The sequence below is a fragment of the Pecten maximus genome, chromosome 4, assembly GCF_902652985.1.
Source record: "Pecten maximus chromosome 4, xPecMax1.1, whole genome shotgun sequence".
NCBI classification, from domain to species: Eukaryota; Metazoa; Mollusca; class Bivalvia; order Pectinida; family Pectinidae; genus Pecten; species Pecten maximus.
The window spans coordinates 7251034-7277765 of record NC_047018.1 but is presented as its reverse complement, the minus strand read 5'-3'; the positions used below and the strand labels follow the sequence as shown (position 1 = coordinate 7277765).

The 26732-nt window shown below is 36.1% G+C and overlaps 1 protein-coding gene across 11 annotated transcripts in view; it reads right to left on the bottom strand.

The window, feature by feature from the left end:
* Positions 1 to 719: 719 nt before the first annotated feature.
* LOC117325101 (RB1-inducible coiled-coil protein 1-like) overlaps positions 720 to 26732 on the bottom strand; it is a 28913-nt gene continuing 2900 nt past the window's right edge. The window contains exons 6-26 of one of the 11 annotated variants that reach the window (XR_004532134.1): positions 25987 to 26102; positions 25615 to 25701; positions 25232 to 25379; positions 24250 to 24477; positions 23795 to 23979; positions 23172 to 23358; positions 22325 to 22406; positions 22010 to 22068; positions 21268 to 21368; positions 18205 to 20614; positions 17046 to 17198; positions 16597 to 16705; positions 12839 to 12932; positions 11941 to 12066; positions 11589 to 11631; positions 11199 to 11246; positions 10864 to 10925; positions 10489 to 10616; positions 9107 to 9177; positions 2661 to 7754; positions 720 to 2591 (exon numbers count right to left, since the gene is read on the bottom strand). Coding sequence is in view for 1 of the 11 variants with exons in the window: in XM_033881046.1 (XP_033736937.1) it covers positions 7629 to 7754; positions 9107 to 9177; positions 10489 to 10616; positions 10864 to 10925; positions 11199 to 11246; positions 11589 to 11631; positions 11941 to 12066; positions 12839 to 12932; positions 16597 to 16705; positions 17046 to 17198; positions 18205 to 20614; positions 21268 to 21368; positions 22010 to 22068; positions 22325 to 22406; positions 23172 to 23358; positions 23795 to 23979; positions 24250 to 24477; positions 25232 to 25379; positions 25615 to 25701; positions 25987 to 26102 (4563 nt within the window). In the remaining 10 variants the exon portion in view is untranslated. Of the gene's footprint in view, positions 7755 to 9106; positions 9178 to 10488; positions 10617 to 10863; positions 10926 to 11198; positions 11247 to 11588; positions 11632 to 11940; positions 12067 to 12838; positions 12933 to 16596; positions 16706 to 17045; positions 17199 to 18204; positions 20615 to 21267; positions 21369 to 22009; positions 22069 to 22324; positions 22407 to 23171; positions 23359 to 23794; positions 23980 to 24249; positions 24478 to 25231; positions 25380 to 25614; positions 25702 to 25986; positions 26103 to 26732 lie in introns of all 11 variants that reach the window. The other 10 variants (XR_004532136.1, XR_004532138.1, XR_004532137.1 and 7 more) reach the window with 10 other exon arrangements.

Genomic DNA, 26732 nt, shown 5'->3' with positions numbered 1-26732 from the left:
GGGCTTTATATAATACAGTGAGTTCCTTTCTGGGTGTTCTCGCTGTTTGTCTCTGGTACGAGTGACGAGTCCGAGAAGGGCTTTATATAATACAGTGAGTTCCTTTCTGGGTGTTCTCGCTGTTTGTCTCTGGTACGAGTGACGAGTCCGAGATGTTTATATGAAACAGTGAGTTCCCTTCTGGGTATTTACTCTGTTTGTCTCTGGCATGAGTGACGAGTCCGATGAGGACTTTATATAATACAGCGAGTTCCTTTCTGGGTGTTCACGCTGTTTGTCTCCGGCATGAGTGACGAGTCCGAAAGGACATTTTTACAATACATGGTGTTTGTTTGGCATAAACTGTATCTATCAATATATTTACACAATTATCCTAGCTTCCAAAATTAGGTCTCAACTCTTTACATGCTCCCTACGTAATGCTCAAGACAAACTTTTATTACAATCATTAAGTAGGAAAGGTGACAGGAAATTTTCACGTGGAACCTCAATTTAGTCATCCGAACTTGTTTCACTAATAGCACATTAATCAGATAAGTTGTTTTAACTTTGATAAGCGGTATACCAGTAATGGTCCGTACTGTCATATTAACGGTTCTATAATGAGCGCGATACGTTTCTCAGATACAAAGGAACATATTTCTGTGTACACATTTGTTAAATACAAAGTTATTTTGTTGTCTACGTAAGCTGTTATTAGAGAGAGAAGAAAACTGTGGTGCTTTTTTCATTGATATTTTAATTGGAATACCATATGGAGATATGAAAGAAACAAATGATGTGTACATATATCCTCTATAATATAGCTACACCCTCACTGGACACACATGATCTGTAGCATATCTTAACTACCTCTCGTATCTTCTTAAACATTTCACACAAAAACAACATAAATGAAAGACATGCATTATTATTACCATGGTATAGTTCCAGTTTGTATATCTGACAATATAAGGAGGCATCCTACAGGCTCTCGCCAAAATCATGATTTTTATGACTGTTTACGACAACTGTGCTGACGAAAGCATACAGTGTAACTTGGATATGTGCATGCAAACAATCATAAAACAGTTATTACGATGGCATGAATCTTTGTATATCATAATGATCAACGGTTGAGCTTGTCTCCTAGACTACTGTATTTAACCAGTTTCTGACAGAGGACAAATTGACCTACCTCAATAAATACAACAGGCGTATTGTAGTACACTAATTCAAAAACAAAAGTCACTCTCACAATAACAGGCATTAACAATGGTACGCATTTGTAATTAGCTGATATATTAGAACCATAACATTTCTCAAAGTTAAAATATCAAGTATCCAGTCGATACATCAAGGACAGGATAAATATAATATTTAATTGACATTTGCCATCAATGCCTAATGCAGTGATGTAAGATATACATGTTTACCCTAACTCTCTGACTTCATACCACTGTACATATGGTAACGTGTGTAATCAGACATCATATTTTGGTCACAACTCCGTATGTTTATATCCTCAGGGAAGTGATCACCTCTAATGACACATAGATCACTTACCACCAATGAACATCTACACAAGCGTTACTAAATATCCTGTAACTGTATTTGTTATGTTTAGAGAAGAATGTCCCTCTATTAATCCTGTTGAAATTGGAACTTGTAACAATCAGTTTATATCTAGAGTTCATTTTGACATGTCAAATGGATTCCTAACCGTACAATAAACATAGCTCTGGTACAACTACGATATGCTACATCCGACATTCATTGAAACAAGCAAAGCATTCATGTATTAAGATCCATCAGAAAATTATTATACGTTAGTACTTGATGAAAACTGTGAACTACCTTGAAGCTATATTGCTAGGACATTATATATATATATACAAAACAGCTGATTCATCCAATTTTCCACCAGATCAGACCTTTTTACATAAACAACGATTTCTGGTCCAATCACTAATGCGGTTACATATCAAGAGTTATCTTCCTAACAGTGGGATTTTGTTTTACATGTACATGAATATCCAGGGATTTATCTAATCTCATTAATATGATTTACGTAACAAATCTGAGATCCCACTCACGTAACCTTCTGGAACCAGGACTAGATATACACACGTGAAAATTGTAGTCTATAATTCCAACTGACATGCAAAAATGATGTGCATGGATACGAAATGTGTTAACATGTGCATATTGTATCAAAGTATTAAGAGATGATGTGTGCAGATTTGGTGGAAATTTAGCCAGGCTTGAAACTAAAAGTAACACTACACAAACGTAGTACCTCACTCTCAGAAGACATAGCATGTTTTCACTAATAAGCATTTAAGTCTAATTGTTTCTGGCATTCCCCGGTTCAGTCTAATCGTTTAACATTTAATAGGAGTAAACGTTTACAAGATTAATACCAATTCCTGCTATATATTTCTGTAGTAGTAACTGTAATCCAATATACATTATAATGTTAACAAGATTAATACCAATTCCTGGTATTTATTTCTGTAGCAGTAACTCTAATCCAATATACATTATAATGTTAACTTCACACCATCTTACACATTTCACTAAGGCTGGCTCACAATTCCACCTACTACCTGCTGGACTATTTTGGTTACTCTACCTGGGCTATTTTGGTTAATCTACCTGGGCTATTTTGGTTACTCTACCTGGGCTATTTTGGTTAATCTACCTGGACTATTTTGGTTACTCTACCTGGACTATTTTGGTTACTCTACCTGGACTATTTTGGTTACTCTACCTGGACTATTTTGGTTACACTATTCCTGATAAGGTTCAGTATTAAAAGGAAGAAGCCGTAACAGTACTTGTTATTAGTATTATATGAAATTTAATGCAGCTAGGATAAGGCACTTAATGGTGTTCTGTGAAGTTTTGGTGAAATACTAGTTTGGGTAAGGTTGATGTTTGCCACTGATTTTCTCAATGACAACGTACAGGTGATATGATTAAAAACCAGATACTTAATCCTACTCTAGGAACATAGAGTATTGGAGAAGGACCTGTTGTTAATCTGACTGACATACCAGTTCATCACAATCTGACGGTAAGATATACATGACAGAACAAAAACCTTCCTTTTTGGGGGGTTGGGTTACTTTGACATCAATATGACTAAACCAGATATAAGATATAATGAAATACAATATATATGGTATATATGATATATAAATATATATCATAAAACAATATATATGGTATATATGATATATAAATATATATCATAAAACAATATATATGGTATATATGGTATATATGATATATAAATATATATCATATAAGCCAGGTATAATTCCACTCTGATGCTCCACATTCCTGTCAAATATTGCCCTGACATTTGGCCAAACTAGCTGACATCTGAACTTGTTTGAGGTCTGTCCAATGCAAACCTATACATACACACATGGAATTACATTTGTATATCAGAATCTGTCAGTAAATACAAAAGTGATGACGATGAGTGTGAAGAGGAAAACTTTTAGTAACATAACTACTGATCAAGCTCATCAATATCTAGATTTATCCCAGGTATATCACATGCAAGTTTCATAAAATCACATATTATATATGACTGCTAGGGTGACGACAAAGGATGCGACAGACAAAAGACAGACATATTGACAGACCGACAGGACAAAAACCATAAAACCCCCTCTGTGGTTGTATAATTATATATATTACAACATTGTGTACATTGCAGTTCAATTAAATCTTACAATGTATACATATATTGTATGTCTTATAACTAATTGTACATTGTATAATCCTACCATTGTACCAACATCATACAATGTATTTTACACTGTAATATAATTTATCTGTACCATACAATGCAATACATTGTATAAACACTACTTGAATACAATGTATATTACTGTGTACACAATATACAATATTGGTTACATTGTTCATACACTATACAGCATACATCATACAACTGTTCACATTATACACATTGTATATTCTCTAAATTGTATACATTTTATTCTTTCATTATACTAATAATCACACTCATTGTATACATGTATAGACATTTTAAACATTATGCAACAAAACATATTGTATTATTACTAATACAATTCCATAAATTATAAATCACAACATAGATAAATACGCATTACTGAAGAGCTTAAGAGAGAACCCTGAGAAGCTATTCTAGACATTTTTGGTGTCAAATTTCACATGTCGAAGTCGAAGTCAATATTTCGTCTGCAGTCCATCTCTGATTCAACATTGTCTGAGTACACACTCATATCGTCATGTCAATCCTGCGTAAGCAGTCTATCTCGCAGTCAACAATTTCAAAGTCCATGCTCACATCTAAGTCAACACTGTCCTGGTCAATGATATACAGTTTAGTTTACCTATTCAGAGGCTTAGAGCCCATTATTTATTCGCAAACAGAGACTTTATCTAATCTTAATGTCACAGATATTTCCAAATATAAAATGTCTGTGCTAATTGCTGATTGAGGGCTTGTCACCCATAACAAGTTATGTAAGTTTGTTTTATCTTTAGAGCATTACAGACAAACAATCTAAAGCTGTGTGAAGAACCTCTCTGACTATTGTTATAACATATAACCCTGTAAAGGAACTACATTTTTGTATTCTTATTTCTTATTTTCCTCAAACAAAGAGTCAGTAAACAGAAGGTTTGAATTTAAATGATTTCTGATATTAATCAAACTCATCAAGGTTTGTTAAAGGGTTTTGGATTCAACTGCCATATAGCTGTGAACTTCTATTTCAAAATATTGACAAGTTTCTGAACATCTGACTTTTGGGAAGCTAGAAAATGGCAGTATCCACCAGGTCTGCAATCATCATTTATAATGTCAAATAAGTATTAGACTGCAATCATCATTTATAATGTCAAATAAGTATTAGACTGCAATCATCATTTATAATGTCAAATAAGTATTAGACTGCAATCATCATTTATAATGTCAAATAAGTATTAGACTGCAATCATCATTTATAATGTCAAATAAGTATTAGACTGCAATCATCATTTATAATGTCAAATAAGTATTAGACTGCAATCATCATTTATAATGTCAAATAAGTATTGGTCTGCAATCATTATTCATAATCATGTCAAACAAGAAATGTTTTCCCCACAAACTCCAAAAACTGTCTCTTTGTCACACTGATTAGTGTAAGGTTTAACCTATGATATTCATTAACAGGTAAATTAGTTCCTCATTCTGATCTCATTCTAATCCTCCATACCTAAACACTTTCCTAATGCTAGGCCATTTCTACTGGATTAGTATCACATGATCTATCAGTCAGAGAGCCATGAACAAACAACACTCAATACTAACATTAAGATGTTGGTGATCTAATTAAAATGAGTAATCCTGCTCCTCTACGATACATACATCACAAATATTGGTGTTGATCATAGGGTCCTGCTCCTCTACGATACAAACATCACAAATATTGGTGTTGATCATAGGGTGCTGCTCCTCTACGATACATACCCCGGTACATCACAAATATTGGTGTTGATCATAGAGTCCTGCTCCTCTACGATACAAACATCACAAATATTGGTGTTGATCATAGGGTGCTGCTCCTCTACGATACAAACATCACAAATATTGGTGTTGATCATAGAGTCCTGCTCCTCTACGATACATACCCCGGTACATCACAAATATTGGTGTTGATCATAGGGTGCTGCTCCTCTACGATACATACCCCGGTACATCACAAATATTGGTGTTGATCATAGAGTATCATAGTGGAACAGCATTACATGTCTAGTATTAATGATACTGATGATGTTGGTAAGGTGAAGCATCCAGACCACCTGCTACCATTACTGGTACCATTCACATACAGTAATCAGGTGGTGGACATAAATAGTTGATGATACTCGTCCAATACTAATGTATCCTCTATCACAATGTATAACAATGTACAGTATCTGAGATCACAGCTGGGTCAGCAATTTGATAAAACTTATCCAGGTTCAAAATAATCATCTTATGATTTAAAAGCAAACCACAAATATATAATTAAACATACTCAGGTAATGACGAACTATATATAGCAACACATGTTTAAATTGACATTGATACACTGTGATCGAACAACCAGCTTGAGTTATAGTAAAACCTGCTCAAAAACCATTTTTGAGGTCGGTGTTAGATAAGGAAATAAATAATGGTATGTCGGCTATAGCTTATTATAATTGTGAGGAGAGTTAGTTCTATAAACTACAGTGCTTATCGTATATGTGCATTTAATGGAAGAACATCCAAAGACACAATTTTTTTTCTTCTCATTTCTCATAAGAAATAAGAAAGTGTACTATTACTCTTAATGTGAAATTACAATACTATGTATGTATCAGCCTCAATAAGGACACAATGATATCAATATAAAGCATCTTTCAATAGTATGTCTCACAGTCAAACACTCTCGCACTATTGAACAAATTCTCATTAATACCATAGCTGCCTCATGTGGCCTTTGATGATATTATATAAGCTGATCAATTTGTTACTTGTTGCCAGTTGTTGGTAGTCCTTATTTCATTATGATCACCAAAAGCAATGAACTGATGACCACCATACATGTATATATTTAAATGGAAATGGTAAACAGTCACACAAGGCAGCTATGGCATTTTATTTATCACAGGATGTGAATCATTATAACTAAAACACATGAAATTAAGGAAGTGCATTACGATCAACAGATCAGTATAATATTGACCTTACATACAAAGTCCCCATCCCATAAAAACTGTAAACATATTATATTTGATCTATCATTGAGAGCCTTCAGTGAAGTACACACATCGTCGTTAACGTTCATGCTCTCCATCTATTGTCCTCCATTGTCATCAGCCTTCAATTGTCACGGATTTCATTGGTCCACCGGGGTACAGCCAAACAGTCAAATTAATACATTTACAGTTTTCCCAAGATCGCAACATTTTTTACATTCTAAGATGTTCATAAAGAAGTGCTGCTCTGGTTATGTAAGCCTATATTGTGTGGATATATAAGGTCCCCATAGTAAGGGATACCTGTAGCATCCTTTAGTGACAGGAAGTGGGCAGAGGAATAGAACAGAAGACTGGTGTTAAAAAGGACTGGGCCACACCCACTGGTTAGGATAGGGACTGACCAAACCTATTTTCAAAGGTGAGGCCAGGGTCTGGCCTAAGCTCATTCCCATGGTTAGGGTGGGGTTTGGCCTTAACTACTTCCCACGGATAGGATAGGGACTGACCAAACCTATTTCCCAAGGTGAAGCTAGGGTCTGGCCTAACCTCTTTCCCATGGTTAGGGTGCGGTCTGGTCTAACCCACTTCCCATGGATAGGATAGGGACTGACCAAACCTATTTCCAAAGGTGAAGCTAGGGTCTGGCCTAACCTCTTTCCCATGGTTAGGGTAAGGTATGGTCTAACCCACTTCCGATTGTTAGTATGGGGTCTGGCCTAACTCATTTCCAATGGTTAGGATAGGGCCTGATCTATTTCCTTGGGAGAACGACTGGAGAATGACCATTTCTCCTTTCAACAGAATTTAAAGAATTAGAAAACTTGTATCACTTCCCCGATTGTTAGAGCCAGTACTAACTTTGACTGGTGTTAAGAGGAGGGTTTAACAGCAGGAGCCCCACCTACAGCTCCAGTCTGTGGTACTTCCCTGGTCCACTGTTTGGCCTTCACTCTGTAGAACTTGGTCCCCACAGGAACTTTAAACCGGTTCATCGGCTGTAATGAAGAGGTCAGCAATGAGATAAAAATGGGAATATCCTTTAATACCATATTTGACCTAATAAAATCAACTCTCCTTTTATAATCACACGACCACAATATTCTTGATGTGCACTTGATTTAAGTCCATAAAAAAGGCTGCTTAATAGCTCACTGATATGTCACTAGTCTTTACGCTTAGTATTCTCTATAACCAGGCTCTAGTAAAAATGGCTGAATTTCTATCAAATAACTTCATAAATTATCTTAAATTATTTTGCATTAAAATCAGAGAGGCATGTAGTGTTACAATGCTGGTGTATAAAATCACCTTAAAAATCGCTAAATTTGTTGTGGGAAATGAGAACGAAGTTATATTTAGACAAGAGTTGTTTTAAAACTACATAGGTCACATAAACCTAAAATTATGTTGAGTATCATTAAGAATGCAAAAGGTTTTAACCAATTCTAACTTTATAACCCCTTTCGGGCCCATTCATATGAACTATCATACTGTTTATACGTTCTAGTCAATCAGATGAACTCAACATAAAAGTTCAGGCTTATTTATCTGCCCTTAGAGACAATGGCGGAATTATCAATACAATGTACTTCCATTGTTATGGCATCAGCCTGAGGTCTCATTTGTTTGTTCAGTAGAAAATGGTGGACCGATCATGAGCAGGATGCCATTGGTAAAAAGGAAAGGAAGTTACGGGTTTAAGAACAATAGAATTGAAAAGTCAGACAGACAGTGGTCAGTGATGCCAGGGACAATGCCAGACTAAACATTATTCACATGACAGACTTGATTAACCTCTTTCAGGCCACATAAATATAAAAATATTTTTTCAGCCATCAATGTGACTTAAAAAAAAACTTGGATATAAGGCTAGCTCAAAAATTCAAAAACAAAGTCCACTTAACACCCTTTTAAGCCCCATATAGTTTGGTATACTGGTATTAACACTCTAAAGTAATATTTTTTAACTTTAAGAACAGTCAATAGTTTGTGGAATATAGTAATTTCATACTACTAATTGAAAAAAAAGACTTGCTCCAAAACATTGCTGAACAAATCTAACAGTGTCCAATTTCCTGATAATGGTTTTATTAGGAGCTCCCTTTTTGTAGATTTGCACTTATGAGGTCAAATACAGCATATACAATTGTATGATAAGATGTACATCTAACACGCAAGAAACTACAATCTTCTGCTTCTTAATTACCAGTACATTTGTTTATATATTTTTATTCATGATAGAGATTTTCAAATTATATTTTCATTTCACATTTTTTTTTCACTCGGGTCAAATTTGGATTAGAACTTGATTTCCGTGATACAAATATAATATAAAAGTAATTTCAACCTTCTTAGCTTGGCAGTATTCTTTTTCTGTTATTTCTGCCAGAACCCAAGACTTCCTTGTTTCACCAGGGTCTGAAAAATAAAAAAGTTTTATATAACTTTGGTAGCAAAACAGCAAATGAGTTTTATATAACTTTGGTCAGTGCATATGTACTCAGTTTAACAATTTCTACACATAACCCCAACTTTATAGTTTTTAACTGATCCCGCATTCAGGTATCAAGCAATATGGCAGGTGTAAACGCCTCCATAACAAGGCAAAAGGGATGCAATTCTAAAGATAAGAATTCTACAAAATTATGTCGTCCTTGTATGCATTGACCCACTAAATTGTAGAGAATTCTACAGAATTATGTTGTCCATGTATGCATTGACCCAATAAAATGTAGAGAATTCTACAGAATTATGTCATCCTTGTATGCATTGACCCGATAAAATGTAGAGAATTCTACAGAATTATGTCATCCTTGTATGCATTGACCCAATAAAATGTAGAGAATTCTACAGAATTATGTCCTCCTTGTATGCATTGACCCACTAAATTGTAGAGAATTCTACAGAATTATGTTGTCCATGTATGCATTGACCCACTAAATTGTAGAGAATTCTACAGAATTATGTTGTCCATGTATGCATTGACCCAATAAAATGTAGAGAATTCTACAGAATTATGTCCTCCTTGTATGCATTGACCCACTAAATTGTAGAGAATTCTACAGAATTATGTTGTCCATGTATGCATTGACCCAATAAAATGTAGAGAATTCTACAGAATTATGTTGTCCATGTATGCATTGACCCAATAAAATGTAGAGAATTCTACAGAATTATGTCATCCTTGTATGCATTGATCCACTAAAATGTAGAGAATTCTACAGAATTATGTCCTCCTTGTATGCATTGACCCACTAAAATGCAGAGAAAGATTCAATGTGCAAAAACCTTTATGAAATTACATAATTTATATTAATATGGGAGGATGGATGCAAAATATCAAGTTAATTGGAACATTTTAGAAGAGGTTCTTGCCATTTCATGCTTTTTAATCGAACAATATTTAACAGTAATCCAAGTCTATAATTTTGACCTCGTCATAGCTGCACACCATATGGTCTAGATATATATACCAGATTTGGTTGTCATAATGCTTATAATTTCTTAGAAAACAAGCTATTAACCCAACACTGGTGTCTATACTGATCCCTGGAGGTTCTGCTGATTAAAGGCAAGTAAGTTATCAACCACACAACCTAACATCCCCTACCTCTCATATTGATAACATGTACATAGTTTTATGCAGGACAGACTCTGTGAGTAAGTAACTATATATCCCTCTCACTTGATGACAGAGTACAGATACAGTAGTGTACTAGCTGTACTAACTTGTACGAAGTCCGAGACTCTCCAGACAGTCTGTGTGGAGGAAATGAAGTGTGGTCCCTATTGTAAACACCACATACTGGTCATGTCGCTCGTCTAGACAAAACAGGACCAGGTCTCCTACACTGCAACTGTAATATTGGAAACACATGCGCTATCATTGATCAATATGCGAGAAAAAATCTCACAATATCTATTGTGTTAACTGTGAGAATTGAAGGATTTATGAGTCAAATCTGACTAATTTTTATTATTCAAACATGCATTAACCTCGTACTGGATTTAAAAGCTAAAAAAAAAAAAAAATAGAAATATTTCTTTTGCTTATATAAGATATATGTCTTTATGTGAAGGACGTGCATTATATATCACACTAACCTTGTAATGGATACTTTATCTTGTACAACAGATCTTGTGCTTGCGGTCATGGAAATCTCTGACTGTAAGAGAAAAGGCCATAGATTTATGTTCATAACTCTTTATTTTGAAGACTTTGGAATATAAAATATGTAGACATTAAAATGATACGCAAGTGTGAAATTATACGACATGCTGTTTTGGCAGTATTTATTATAAACTATTATGAATATTTCAACAGACGGATTACATAGCACAGTACATTTATTTTACTCATTGATTGCAGAATACAATATAATAAGCTCCATACTATCCCCACACCACACCCAATGTATAATTTGGCAATTCTTTCTTACCAGTTTCTGCTGAAGGCTTGTTATTTCATCCTCTTTAAATTTCACAGTCTGAAGTTAAAAACATAGAAGCAATGAATTGATTAAATGTCCCCAACTTTTAGGAAATACCAAAGAGAAAACATACACGGTACGTCTGCTATGCATACAAATACAACAGACACAAATACTACCATATGGTGTATGCACATTTGCCCTGTATTTCAAACTGGTATGACAAAGCAAAACTCAACTTTTCATCATCAAGATACTTTTATTAATAATATCTTTACAGTTTAAAAATCTTGAAATACAATATATCAGATATTTTTTCCGAGCAGTATGGACCAAATACACATTTTTGTGTCTGGACACAACAAACTATTGTTACCTTTCACTTGTACACTGACTCACCTCTTCCAATTCATTGATTCTCGACTCTTTGTCTTCCGTTGTACTGTAAGAAAACCAGATTTTCACTAAATACTTTAAACGTATTCATTTTGTCACAATCAAATTTATGCAATGAAGTGTAAGCAAATTCTCATATTTTCTGTAGGAATAACACATAGAAAATATAATTTGTACAATCACAATTTAGTGCAATGCTTCCAGAGCAAAAAAGTGCTGAATGGAATTACTGCCAAATTAGGTATGTTTAAAGTAATAAGGTTATAAAACATGAATGAAATGCAAACATCTCGCACACATCTGTACTATCCACTTTTGAATCTATTTATCAGTTTATAAGGAAGTACAGCCATACCTTATATTCATGACGGAAGGTGATGTAGACACCTGCATGTGTGACACAGGTTGGAGTTGTGTCTGATACTCCGTCAGCTGCTGGCGAACCATTGCTACGTCACTCTCCATCTGTCTCTTACACGCCCTGTAATATAACAATTACACCTTACACTCTTATGGAAACAAAATATCTATAAAAAAATACCCGTTACCTCTGACCTAGTTACCATGAACAACAGATCCCAGAGGGATGGATCTTGGCACCCAAGTGACTGTTCGTCATTCAATAACAAGGGAAACCTCTATATGAAGCCAAAAGAAATTTAAAATGAACTTTCAGATCAATACTGATCACAAATTACAACTATCAATATCAAACAAGGTCGTATGTCGGCCATTTTGATTTCAAGATCTGAATATAAATCAAATGGCCTATGGGCACATCCAGGGACCAAAAGGAACCTACTCATCCAAATCGAGAAATATCCTTCCAGTTTTTTGCTATTATCCACATCGAGAAATATCCTTCCAGTTTTTTGCTATTATCCACATCGAGAAATATCCTTCCAGTTTTTTTGCAAGAAATAGCAAGAATAAACTTCAACTGAAATCTGAGAAGGCAACTTTGTTTCCTGATTAGATTCGAAATTCAATGGGCATAACTTGGTACCAAGAGGAACATTGAGAAAAATCTCTTCAGTAATTCTCAAGAAATATCAATAACAAACTTCAATTGTCAAAATCCAAGATGGCCACCTGCAAATACAAAATAACATCCACAAAAAATCATTTTGCGACTCCCTTGACATGCTATCTTAACTTTTCAATCACTGCAAATCATTGTCAAGACAACATAAAATAACATCTTTAATTAAAAGTACAAAGTTCCATTAATGATTGACGTTGGTGAATCTTACGCAAATTCTCTTTCTTTATCATTCAGGTGGGACATTGCTCTATTCTTCATATCCTCAAATTTCGCCTTCTCTTCCTTCAACTTTTCAATGGTTTCTGAAATATGATACAAATGATAAATGAGTGGAGATACAGGTATACATGTATAACAATGGTGTACCTGTAGTGGAGATACAGGTATACATGTATAACAATGGTGTACCTGTAGTGGAGATACAGGTATACATGTATAACAATAGTGTACCTGTAGTGGAGATACAGGTATACATGTATAACAATGGTGTAACGGTAGTGGAGATACAGGTATACATGTATAACAATGGTGTACCTGTAGTAGAGATACAGGTGTACATGTATAACAATGGTGTACCTGTAGTGGAGATACAGGTATACATGTATAACAATGGTGTACCTGTAGTAGAGATACAGGTATACATGTATAACAATGGTGTACCTGTAGTGGAGATACAGGTATACATGTATAACAATGGTGTACCTGTAGTAGAGATACAGGTATACATGTATAACAATGGTGTACCTGTAGTGGAGATACAGGTGTACATGTATAACAATGGTGTACCTGTAGTGGAGATACAGGTATACATGTATAACAATGGTGTACTGATAGTGGAGATACAGGTATACATGTATAACAATGGTGTACCTGTAGTGGAGATACAGGTATACATGTATAACAATAGTGTACCTGTAGTGGAGATACAGGTATACATGTATAACAATAGTGTACCTGTAGTGGAGATACAGGTATACATGTATAACAATGGTGTACTGATAGTGGAGATACAGGTATACATGTATAACAATAGTGTACCTGTAGTGGAGATACAGGTATACATGTATAACAATAGTGTACCTGTAGTGGAGATACAGGTATACATGTATAACAATAGTGTACCTGTAGTGGAGATACAGGTATACATGTATAACAATGGTGTACTGATAGTGGAGATACAGGTATACATGTATAGCAATAGTGTACTGATAGTGGAGATACAGGTATACATGTATAACAATGGTGTACTGATAGTGGAGATACAGGTATACATGTATAACAATGGTGTACCTGTAGTAGAGATACAGGTATACATGTATAACAATGGTGTACCTGTAGTGGAGATACAGGTATACATGTATAGCAATGGTGTACCTGTAGTGGAGATACAGGTACAGTATACATGTATAACAATGGTGTACCTGTAGTGGAGATACAGGTACAGTATACATGTATAACAATGGTGTACCTGTAGTAGAGATACAGGTATACATGTATAACAATGGTGTACCTGTAGTCGAGATACAAGTATACATGTATAGCAATGGTGTACCTGTAGTAGAGATACAGGTATACATGTATAACAATGGTGTACCTGTAGTGGAGATACAAGTATACATGTATAGCAATGGTGTACCTGTAGTGGAGATACAGGTATACATGTATAACAATGGTGTACCTGTAGTAGAGATACAGGTATACATGTATAACAATGGTGTACCTGTAGTGGAGATACAAGTATACATGTATAGCAATGGTGTACCTGTAGTGGAGATACAGGTATACATGTATAACAATGGTGTACCTGTAGTGGAGATACAGGTATACATGTATAACAATGGTGTACTGATAGTGGAGATACAGGTATACATGTATAACAATGGTGTACCTGTAGTAGAGATACAGGTATACATGTATAACAATAGTGTACCTGTAGTGGAGATACAGGTATACATGTATAACAATGGTGTACCTGTAGTGGAGATACAGGTATACATGTATAACAATGGTGTACCTGTAGTAGAGATACAGGTATACATGTATAGCAATAGTGTACCTGTAGTGGAGATACAGGTATACATGTATAACAATGGTGTACTGATAGTGGAGATACAGGTATACATGTATAGCAATGGTGTACCTGTAGTAGAGATACAAGTATACATGTATAGCAATGGTGTACCTGTAGTGGAGATACAGGTATACATGTAGAACAATGGTGTACCTGTAGTGGAGATACAGGTATACATGTATAACAATGGTGTACCTGTAGTGGAGATACAGGTATACATGTATAACAATGGTGTACTGATAGTGGAGATACAGGTATACATGTATAACAATGGTGTACCTGTAGTAGAGATACAGGTATACATGTATAACAATAGTGTACCTGTAGTGGAGATACAGGTATACATGTATAACAATGGTGTACCTGTAGTGGAGATACAGGTATACATGTATAACAATGGTGTACCTGTAGTGGAGATACAGACAAACCAATCCTCATCAAAAAGAAATTCTATACCAAGAATACACAGATGATGAATTTATATAGAAACTTGTTGTAGACACTTAATGTTTAACAGACCTAATGCATTCAATAACTCAATAATTGCATTTGGTGATTTATATGTAAATTAACTCACTAATATCACTTTAGGTAGGCAATATAAGAAGATCAAAACAAGTGAACCTATGCCCCAATTAAGATAAACACATGCCCTAAGTAAGATGTTTCAGTGAAAAGTTCAGAAAATTTAGACAGCCAAAAGGTTGGTCAGTAACCTACTTTTGATACATGACACAACACCTCACCTAGGTAGAGATTCCTACGACAAGTCACCACCTCACCTAGGTAGAGATTCCTACGACAAGTCACCACCTCACCTAGGTAGAGATTCCTACGACAAGTCACCACCTCACCTAGGTAGAGATTCCTACGACAAGTCACCACCTCACCTAGGTAGAGATTCCTACGACAAGTCACCACCTCACCTAGGTAGAGATTCCTACGACAAGTCACCACCTCAACTAGGTAGAGATTCCTACGACAAGTCACCACCTCACCTAGGTAGAGATTCCTACGACAAGTCACCACCTCACCTAGGTAGAGATTCCTACGACAAGTCACCACCTCACCTAGGTAGAGATTCCTACGACAAGTCACCACCTCACCTAGGTAGAGATTCCTACGACAAGTCACCACCTCACCTAGGTAGAGATTCCTACGACCAGTCACCACCTCACCTAGGTAGAGATTCCTACGACAAGTCACCACCTCACCTAGGTAGAGATTCCTACGACAAGTCACCACCTCACCTAGGTAGAGATTCCTACGACAAGTCACCACCTCACCTAGGTAGAGATTCCTACGACAAGTCACCACCTCACCTAGGTAGAGATTCCTATGACAAGTCACCACCTCACCTAGGTAGAGATTCCTACGACAAGTCACCACCTCACCTAGGTAGAGATTCCTACGACAGGTCACCACCTCACCTAGGTAGAGATTCCTACGACAGGTCACCACCTCACCTAGGTAGAGATTCCTACGACAAGGTCACCACCTCACCTAGGTAGAGATTCCTACGACAAGTCACCACCTCACCTAGGTAGAGATTCCTACGACAAGTCACCACCTCACCTAGGTAGAGATTCCTACGACAAGTCACCACCTCACCTAGGTAGAGATTCCTACGACAAGTCACCACCTCACCTAGGTAGAGATTCCTACGACAAGTCACCACCTCACTTAGGTAGAGATTCCTACGACAAGTATAAGATGAGATAGTGTCCTGACAAGATAAAGTACAGAATGGCAGAATCAAGGATGTATGGATGGATGTATAGACAATAGATACAATTCAAAACTATAGCCCCCCCTTCCAACCAAGTTTCCAGTGGAGATCTAATTAAGATCAACAGTGTAGGAAGATTTGATGTTTGATTTGTTGCAGTGATTACCTTTGTAATTTTGGTGCTGTTCTATGATTTTTGCCTGTTCTTGACGTAGACTTTCAATCACTTTGTCCTTCTCCTGGCTCACTTTACTCACAGCTTCATTAAACATTACCTGAAAATAACACCTTCAAATTAGCTGAGATATTTTGTCTCTAAAATTAAGCACTTCAACAGAGAGGAGTAATATATAATTACTACAGTTTTTGAATTCTATACAAAGAATAAAAAATACTATAAAGATAAATGTGTTGTGTATTGTGCTGATTATGTACGAGTTGTCTCCCATGATTACGGAGTGGCCGCTAGAGGTACCAAACGATTAGTTCCGGAAAGAAAGCCAATCTGACTGATGCTATAATGTGAGGCACGCCTCTCATGAAAACAGTTGAATTTTGAAAAGCATTGATAGGTTTATGATTTATTATTTTGTAATGATTTAAACATGAACAAACCTGTTTTTCTGCAGTCAAACTGGTTTTGATTGAGCTGGCAGACTCGTCTCGATCTTTCTCAAACTTGGCTATTAGGTTACTGATCTCTTGATCATGTTGTTCCTTCAGGGAGCTCAGCTCAATCTCAGACTTCTCCTGGCTGTCAGTCAAGGCCTTCAAACACACATTTCCACATTTTATAGGTTTTTCTTGGGTGTATGTAACAGGGCTTACTTACGATGTTTTATCTAATTCATGCTTTTATTCAAATACTGAAACACTAGTATCTTATTGCCTCTTCCTGCTGTTTATGAAGACACCTGTCTATCTCTCTCACTACATCATAACTTACTCTGACTACAGCCTCTTCCTGCTGTTTATGAAGACACCTGTCTACCTCTCTCACTACATCATAACTCACCTTGACTACAGCCTCTTCCTGCTGTTTATGAAGACACCTGTCTATCAATCTCACTACATCATAACTCACCTTGACTACAGCCTCTTCTTGCTGTTTATGAAGACACCTGTCTATCTCTCTCACTACATCATAACTCACTCTGACTACAGCCTCTTCCTGCTGTTTATGAAGACACCTGTCTACCTCTCTCACTACATCATATCTTACTCTGACTACAGCCTCTTCTTGCTGTTTATGAAGACACCTGTCTATCTCTCTCACTACATCATAACTCACCTTGACTACAGCCTCTTCTTGCTGTTTATGAAGACACCTGTCTACCTCTCGCACTACATCTTAACTCACCTTGACTACAGCCTCTTCTTGCTGTTTATGAAGACACCTGTGTATCTCTCTCACTACATCATAACTCACCTTGACTACAGCCTCTTCCTGCTGTTTATGAAGACACCTGTGTATCTCTCTCACTACATCATAACTCACCTTGACTACAGCCTCTTCCTGCTGTTTATGAAGACACCTGTGTATCTCTCTCACTACATCATAACTCACTCTGACTACAGCCTCTTCCTGCTGTTTATGAAGACACCTGTCTATCTCTCTCACTACATCATAACTCACTCTGACTACAGCCTCTTCCTGCTGTTTATGAAGACACCTGTGTATCTCTCTCACTACATCATAACTCACCTTGACTACAGCCTCTTCCTGCTGTTTATGAAGACACCTGTGTATCTCTCTCACTACATCATAACTCACCTTGACTACAGCCTCTTCCTGCTCTTTCTGTAGACGCCTTTCTACTTCTCTGACTGCATCTTCATGCTCGTCCCTGCTCAGGACATTACCAACCAGTTGCAACCCTTCAGATGTTTTGGTCTGTTTCTCCATTGCTTTGAGATCTGTTTGAGCCTCACCCTGGGAGTAGCTCTGTACTTTGGTTTGGGCCTCCTTTGGTAGGTATTCCTTTACCGTTGTTTGAGTCTCCCCCTGGGCTAGCACAACAGTTTTTGTCTGCGACACACCAGTTTTCACCTCTGTGGCATCTGTTTGGGACTGCATGTGTGTACCCTCAAATACTTCTGTTTGGATTTGTTGTTGTGCGAGTTGTGTCTTGTCTGTTTGTGACTGTGACTGTGTTACTTCCTGTACAGCTGTCTGTGTCTCCTTTCCCGTCACTTGTGCTGGCTCAGTTTGCACAGACAAAGGTTTTCTCTCCATCACGTCTGTCTGTGACTCTTTCTGCACCACCACTTTATCACGGAATGCCTTCAGTTCCAGCAAAAGTGTTGCCTTCTCCTGAAGTAATGTGTCTCTTACTGCGTCTATTTCTTTCTTGTAATCTTCTGTCAGGACATTTTTTTGTTTCTCTAATTCAGAATCTTTTTCCTTCTGTAATAAATCCCTTACACTTTCCTCATTTTTCTGACATTTGTCTTCCAACTCTTTTCTTAATTTCTCTACTTCCTCCTCTTTTTCTGACTCAAATTGCTTTGATAAATTTTCAATTCCATTTTTATGTTCCTCAACAAGGGTTTCTTTCTCATCATGAAACTGTTTAGATAATGCTTCCTTTTCTTCTTCAATTTTCTTTTTCATCCTCTCCACGAAATCCTCCTCCATTATTTTAGTGATGCCATCTTTTTCAGTTTGGAATTTCGTCATCATCTTTTCTTCCAAAAGGATTTTTTCTTTCTCAGCTTTTTCCAAACATCCTTCTTTCTCTTTTAACAATTTTTCTTTTTCAGAAACAATCTTTTCGAGTTCATCAATTTGTAACTGAATTTCTGCTCGGAGTTTGTCTAATTCTACCTCCATTTCTAAAGAGTGCTGCTTTGTTAGTTCAGAGATTTCTGTATCGTACATATTTTTAGCCTCTCTTAGATCATTTTCCAGTTTTTCTTTCACTTCTTTTGCTTTCTCTTGCATTTCATTTGACTGTTGTTTTAGTGATTCTGTCTGACTTTCAAGGTCAGCTATCCTACTCTTCTCATTCTCTGAAGTGACCTTCAGTTCTGATAGTTGAGACATTAACTCTGTCACTTTTCCTTCCAACGATTTTTTCACTAAAGTAACATCCTCTTTTGCAATAACTAAATCCCTCTGAAGATTTTCCACTTCCTGCTTTTTTGCTGCTATTTGTATGTTGAATTGTTCAAGCTTTTCCTCCAAATCTTTTCTCATTTTCTCAGCATCGGCAATCTGTTTATCTATGTTGACCCTTTCATCTTCACTTCTATGTGCATCAAACTGTTGTAGAGTTTCTAGAATTTTTTTCTTATTAGATTCAAATTCATCTTCAAATTGCATTTTGTTATTCACATATGTTGTTTGGAATAAGTTTAAAGATGACTTCATCTCTGGCAAGTGTATATTTACATATTCGTGGAAAGTTTTAAGTTTAGAAGACACAACACTGTTCCTAGCTTTGACCTCGACGTTTTCCTTCTCCAGTCTCTCCAGATATGCTGCCTTATTCTCTAAGAGTTTTTCAGCACTAGGTTTTACTGGTTTAGAACACGTTGGTGGTGAATCTGCTATAGAAGAAGGCATTGAATCCTCAATGTAGAAATCTGCCGTAGTGAACTCCTGAGATGTTTCCATATCAGGAGAAAATTCTGCCCCTGCCTTGCGACGTGGCATCACCTTTCGTCCAGCACTGTCACAACTTTTCTCCTCAGCACTGTGTTGAGCATTATCCTGTCCAGACGAGTCACTTTCTGTTGACTTGATTTGCTCTCCAGATGAGGTAGAGGCCCCTGAAGCCTCCCCTGATGTTTTGAGTGGCACTTGTTCCCCTTTGACTTGTGAGCTAGCAGTAGCCACGGTAGCACCACCACTAGCCACATTACCCTCTTTAGAATCATCACTTCCCTCCCCTTTCATTTGTTGAGTAAGGTCTTCTGAAAGACTTCTGGGCATCAGTAGTTCTGGTTTTAACTGGTCAGTGTCACTTTCACTTTTGATCACAAGGTTTGTGTCCAATTCAGAATTGGCCACTTGTTCACCAAGAGAAACACTGTCTCTATCACACGTCAGATATTGGTCATCCAAACCATGAATTATTTCAATCTCTGATGTGACTATGGAGCTGTGTTTAAATAGTTGAGGAAACTTGCTCTTTGTAATATCTGTGGTACCTGCTGGTAGAGCAGCTTCTAGTGGTAACCTGAAACACAGTCACCAGTACACACAAGTACAGTCTGTCCTTTTAAAGTTACATCTATAGGGAGACTGCATGAATTGAAAGATTTTATAAGATAAGCCTGTTCAGAGACACTATATACCTTGTAATAACCTGTTAATAACATGTTTGGAAAATCTACATAGTGTTTAGATCTGAAAAGCTTGATTTGTTTGGAGAATCTAACAAGAGACCCATGGGCCTTAATAGTCACTTGAGGTTCAAAATATTTCTGTCAATTTGACCCTGCCCACCAGCCCCTGAGGGTCAGTCGGGCCAACATTTGCATACCATCAAACTGCCTTCCAAAACTGCTAATTCTAACTAAGAATAATTCCTAAAGAAACTCAATGAATGATAGTAAAAAATGTGATTTTCCTAAATAAACTATGGTAAAGTTTACCTTTTCCCCAAGGGCAAATGTGAGACTTGTTAATATATTAACTTATTTTGTCAGTAACTATGGCCAAAGCTTTGAATGTGGTTAATATAAGACAAAACGGCATTCAAATATTCTTATAAGGTTTCAATTATGGTAAACCTAAGTAACACAGGAAATTATTGATTACTTGAATCACCATTAATCTGAACTTTCAGCTCCAGAATATCAGAGCCTGGAAATAATCTACTGTACATACTTCAGCTCCTCTGCCAGCTCTGGTACAGCCTCTTTTAGCATGGTGATATCATCGGATGTGATGTTTGGTAAGTTCTGGTCAAATTCTGAAGGTGTTTTATTCTATAAATAAACAATAATAATAAGGTTTACAAGGGCCTTGAATTTCATAGAACTTCAACATTTTAAAGTAGGTAACACAGAAGCATAATTTTCTAATAGTTTTTATGTCTTTAGAACAGTAGTAAAATATTGTTTTCACTGAAACAAAGTACTGTAAGTCTCAGTCAATGTGTAAGAGGTTTGATATTCCAGCCAGCATTGAGCCTAGAAAATGTTTTCAGCAAAAGTGTATACATTGACTACCGATATCACAGTGGAAAGTTGGAAAAAGGTCTTAAACATCAGCTGAATAGTGGTCTGACCCCAAACTCACCAAAACACACACTGGACACTTAGATAATCTCTTAATAAATTTGACAAATGGAAATTTGGACAATCAGAATTATATAAGTGGCGGCATAAGGCTTTGTACATCAACAAATTCAACTGTTTGTTATTTTATATAAAATTCAATAATATCAAATTATTATCTGAGTAATTCAATCATTTTTTAATAAGTATTTGTTTAAATTTGTAAATTCAATTTACTATTTTGACATAAACAAATGATGTATACTGGTCAGTATTATTTTCATTTCAAACAAAGTTAATAAATGAAAGTGATTACAAATATGGCCACACAGAAGTAAAGTTGTACTCACAATAACAGTAACAGGCACATCGTCTAGACCCTGGAACAGTGTCTGCAGGAAGTGATGACCTAGACAGGAAATATCTACAGTATAACTGATGTATCACTATCACTCTCACAACAACACTTCCCTCATGCTCAAAAGCGTTTATCATATCCCTAAAACTCATATATCAACATCTGTCTGTTTTGATAACATAAATACAAACACATTTTTTGGGAAACCCTGCACAATTATACAATAAAAAATAATTCTTTTTTTTTTTCTCTATAAATAAATGGTTATCTTGTTTATGAGACTAAAAATCAATTCACCCATACTTACCAACTTCACTTTGAAAGCTCTGTCTGCGTTTCACCTCCTCAGAATGAACAGAATTAAAATCATCAGCAACAGTTGCTGCCCACTATAAAATAAACATCAGCATGTGTGTATCATACCTATCAGCTGGATTAAAAATATCATTATTTACACATCACAGGTTCCACCACTAATCTAAACGTAATAAGATGTTACACAGGCCCACAGCCACTACAGCAGTAAAACGGAGTATATCGTGTAATAAATGAGGCAACCGCATACATTTTAGCTTTAATTAGAGGGTGGACTATCTGGACATACAAAGAATAAGTGTTTGTTATCATTTTTACTGACCAGCAGGGGTTAATTATTGCTGTTATCACAATGTTACTTCCTCAGATTTCTACTTGCACCGAAAAATTAAAATGATATTGGGTTAAGAAAATGACAAGGACATTGAAAATTTTGTTAATGTTGACATTTGACTCACCATACTCATTTTAATATTTCCAAAACTTATGAATTCTCATTGAAATATATCAAGAACTGTCAAAGTTATGACCAGTAGTGTGACAATGGATACGAAATTTACATAAAAACACTATTGTCCATGATCACGATTGCTTCATAGTTGTGAACTGCTATTGGAGAATTATAAAAACTTTAAAATCAATGTACTTGTTCTATTTTTATCAATATACTATAAATTCTTTTATATGAAATAAGAAATAAAAAATATTTTTTTCTTGTCATTATTTATAAAACACAGTGTAAATGGGTTAAAATCCCAAATAGATTGATCAGAGATTTGTTGCGGTCCTGTGATGTAGAATTCTTGTTTGTTTTCAGGTTATGTTTACACATATCTTACCTTACTGAAAAAAGAGGCAAACTTTTTCCTCCGCACTACTTCAACCACCAGCTGGGCATACACTCTAGGGGCCTCATAAATCTGACGTAGGATATCCAGTCGCTTCCTCAGTCGCTTTAGGTTCTCATGATAAATCATCAGTTTCCCGTCAACATCACAGATCATCTTCTCAACCCACATCACCCACCTGACCACAAAAAAATATTTATTTTACTGGATGTTTCTGAGCCTTTGCTCAAAACTTTGGATATCTTTTCATTTAAATCTTAACAATTATTTAATAGGCATAAATCAATTGAAACATCTGTTAAATATCATGAAGGAAATAATTCTTATAATGAAAATACAATTACAATTGTATTATCTTATTGTGGATGGTTTGAATGCAGACAAGAATTTCTATTTCATATGAAATTTATGAAGTTAAAGATCAAGAATTTTCATTCTCTTAAATATCTAGACAGAAAGGATGGAAAATTTGTGAGGAATTGCATATGCATGTATTCATGAAATAGGAATAATCATTGATAAAATCATATCATATTTTATATATGATATAAAATTCCCTCCCCCTTTAAACTATTACTTCTAGTTCATACTATCACATACTAAACATGACTTACCTTAACCGTGTGTGGAGATTCACAGCCAATTCTTCTTTCGCCATTTTGCATTTCTTCTTTTTGTCTCGCAGCATTTTGTGGTTGTTTACCATGACAAGTAGTTGTTTCTTGTGACTGGAGCAGAGGTCAGGGAGGATGGACTTGTCTCGTAGATTACTTACACGGCTCTGATTCTGAACAAAACCCTTAAAAAGACACAAACCTGAGTTATGTATTTTTACTGATGGTTTTTCTTGAATTTTTTTTGGATAGCTGCACGACTTTAAGAATAAATGTTGTTAAACAATGAGTATGCATTTAATAAGTTAAACTGTAAAATATGTACAGATGTAACTCCCCATACGACAGTATACATCTGAAATGTTCTTTATCATTAAACACACATCCACATGTAGCCAACTTAAACCCCAATTAAACCCACTGACATGAACCTACGAAGTATTCTCCATTAATACCTGTGCCATATCAGATTGTTCCTGAACCAAGCGCCGTGCTACAGACATCATCTGGTCAAGCCCATACAGTCGGTCTTCCAGTCCTTTCACTTCCTTCATACTAATGTTGTCCACCTGTTTCAGCGTGCTCTGGACCTCTGTGGTCAGAGACTCCTGGATACGTGGGTCTAACTGCTCAGTGGCCTTCATACACTGATCCACCATGTCATTAAGGTTGTGCTGTGGATCCTGTGGTTTCACATACAATAAAGTTTGTCAGACGGAGATTAAAGAGTTCTAATGGGCCTATGTAGTGCACTTGCTTCTCATGCAATTTTGCTCAGCTGATTATGACATTATTCAAATATAAGAGTACTGAGAAGTCATCATTTGAAGATTTTAGTAAATTTGACCCCTGTGACCTTAGATTTTGTTTGGTCAGGTCATTCATTGAAACAAACTAGGTAGTGGTTTATCTCAGCATGCTACAGGAGGCCAAATATCAGGTCTCTGGGCCTCTTGGTTATTGAGGAGGAGTCATTTAAAGATTTCAGCATATTTTACTCCTGTGACCTTAAATTTAGGTCAAAGTCATTCATCTGAACAAATATGGTAGCCCTCACCCACCAAGCTACAGGCCCTATATCAGGTCTTTAGGCATCTTGGTTATCGAAAAGAAATTGTTTAAATGGAAAAATTTACTTCGGACGGACAATGGATGCCCCAGCTCTGCAAAACTCACTTGCCCTTCAGCAGGTGAGCAAATAACAAATAACTAAAATTAACGTAGTGAAAGAGTATTCATACACAAATACAACTTGCAGTAATTATCACTATGTCTACAGTGTTGTATACATTGAAAACATACTAATACATGAAATTCAGAAAGAGAAAAATCCTATTTAATACATGAAATTCAGAAAGAGAAAAATCCTATAACAAATGTTAACAAACTTTCCATAAACAAACTCCAATCTTTGTAGAAACAGAGTCATATGTTTACCTGAGAACTAATCCAGTCATACAGACTTCCATTTCCGTCCTCATCAGATCCAGCCAGGCGAATGGATTGCTCTGCCAGGTAGGATACCTCGCCTAACAACACTGGTAATACTGGGATCTTACTCAACAGCTGCAGGGAACTGATCACACTAAAAAATAGGTCAATAACCATCTAAACACTTCCTTTATTAGAGAATTATATCTAAGTCACACAACAATTAACAGCTAACTAACTGTAATAATTAAATTATTGTAAAACAACAGCTACTTCTTAGTTTTATAGATGTGGTGATGGAGTACAAAAAAATGAATCTTTTTCATTTGTGAAAATTGTGAATATTATCCAACAACTCTTCATTATGCCCGAGTGACTAAACAACATACCTGGAGAGGGTTTCCCTGTAGTCTTCTCGTTGACACAGGTACTCTTGGTAGGCTGTCATGAATATCTCAGATCTCTGGCGAAGAGCACTGCAATACATTATCAGATAGTTTGTAATACTGACTACTTCATCTATTACCCCATCAACTTTTCCTCACTTATCTCCCTTATTTCCCTATCTTTACTTTATTTAGGACTGCATCATAATCCCAAACACCTCTGAACTGACGATGATGTCCCAGGTCACCTCTTTCCTCTCCCTTACTCTCCAATCTGTAACCTACCTGGTACTGACCCCTTTGTAGCTCTAACATCTCCCTCCTCTCTAATCTCTACCCTGTCTGACACTCTTACACCATCCATGGGTTTTGTACCTGGTAATGTCCTCTAGGTTCGCCACCACAGCAGCCCAGCCCTGTTGCTGAAGATGTTGGTCATGGACTAACTTCTCACATGCTTTCATTTCCTCCTTGTCTACATCATGAATTTGCTACAATAGATCATACATACAATAGATATATCCCGTAGAAATCATAAAATTCAACAGAACACACACCATCTATATGTATATAATGTCAAAGAAATATGTTCTATTGTGAGAATCTGTTATTATATAATATTCACCACTGTTTCGAACTTGGATTCAACAGACCTGGTGAATAGGAAATGTGAATGGTATAAGTGAGATTTCAAAGCTCAACATAGTGGGTTTTTTTTTTTCTCAGCCTTTCAAATATTGAGTGTGTAAATGTTTCATCCTATGTTAGGTTAAAGTTGAAACTGGAAACTAACTTTTTTCTCACATAATTTGTTTTGGTAAAATTTGCAATCAAAACAAAAGGAAAAATTTTATTACTGTGCAAAAAGACTGATTACAAACACTGATTTCCATATATACCTTTTCTTAATAATTTATGATAATTTATCTTATATGTATTTAATCCTTAACACAGTACTTTAACTGTCTTTACTACAGTTTGAATACAAATTATATCAATGTGCTTCTATATATGGCAGTAACCTGTGTTGTAAACTTTATAAACGTTCCATAAATTGAAAAGAAATTATGAATGTACTTAGTCTAGTAGTTCATTTCATGAAAGTTACAACTGCTGTGAAA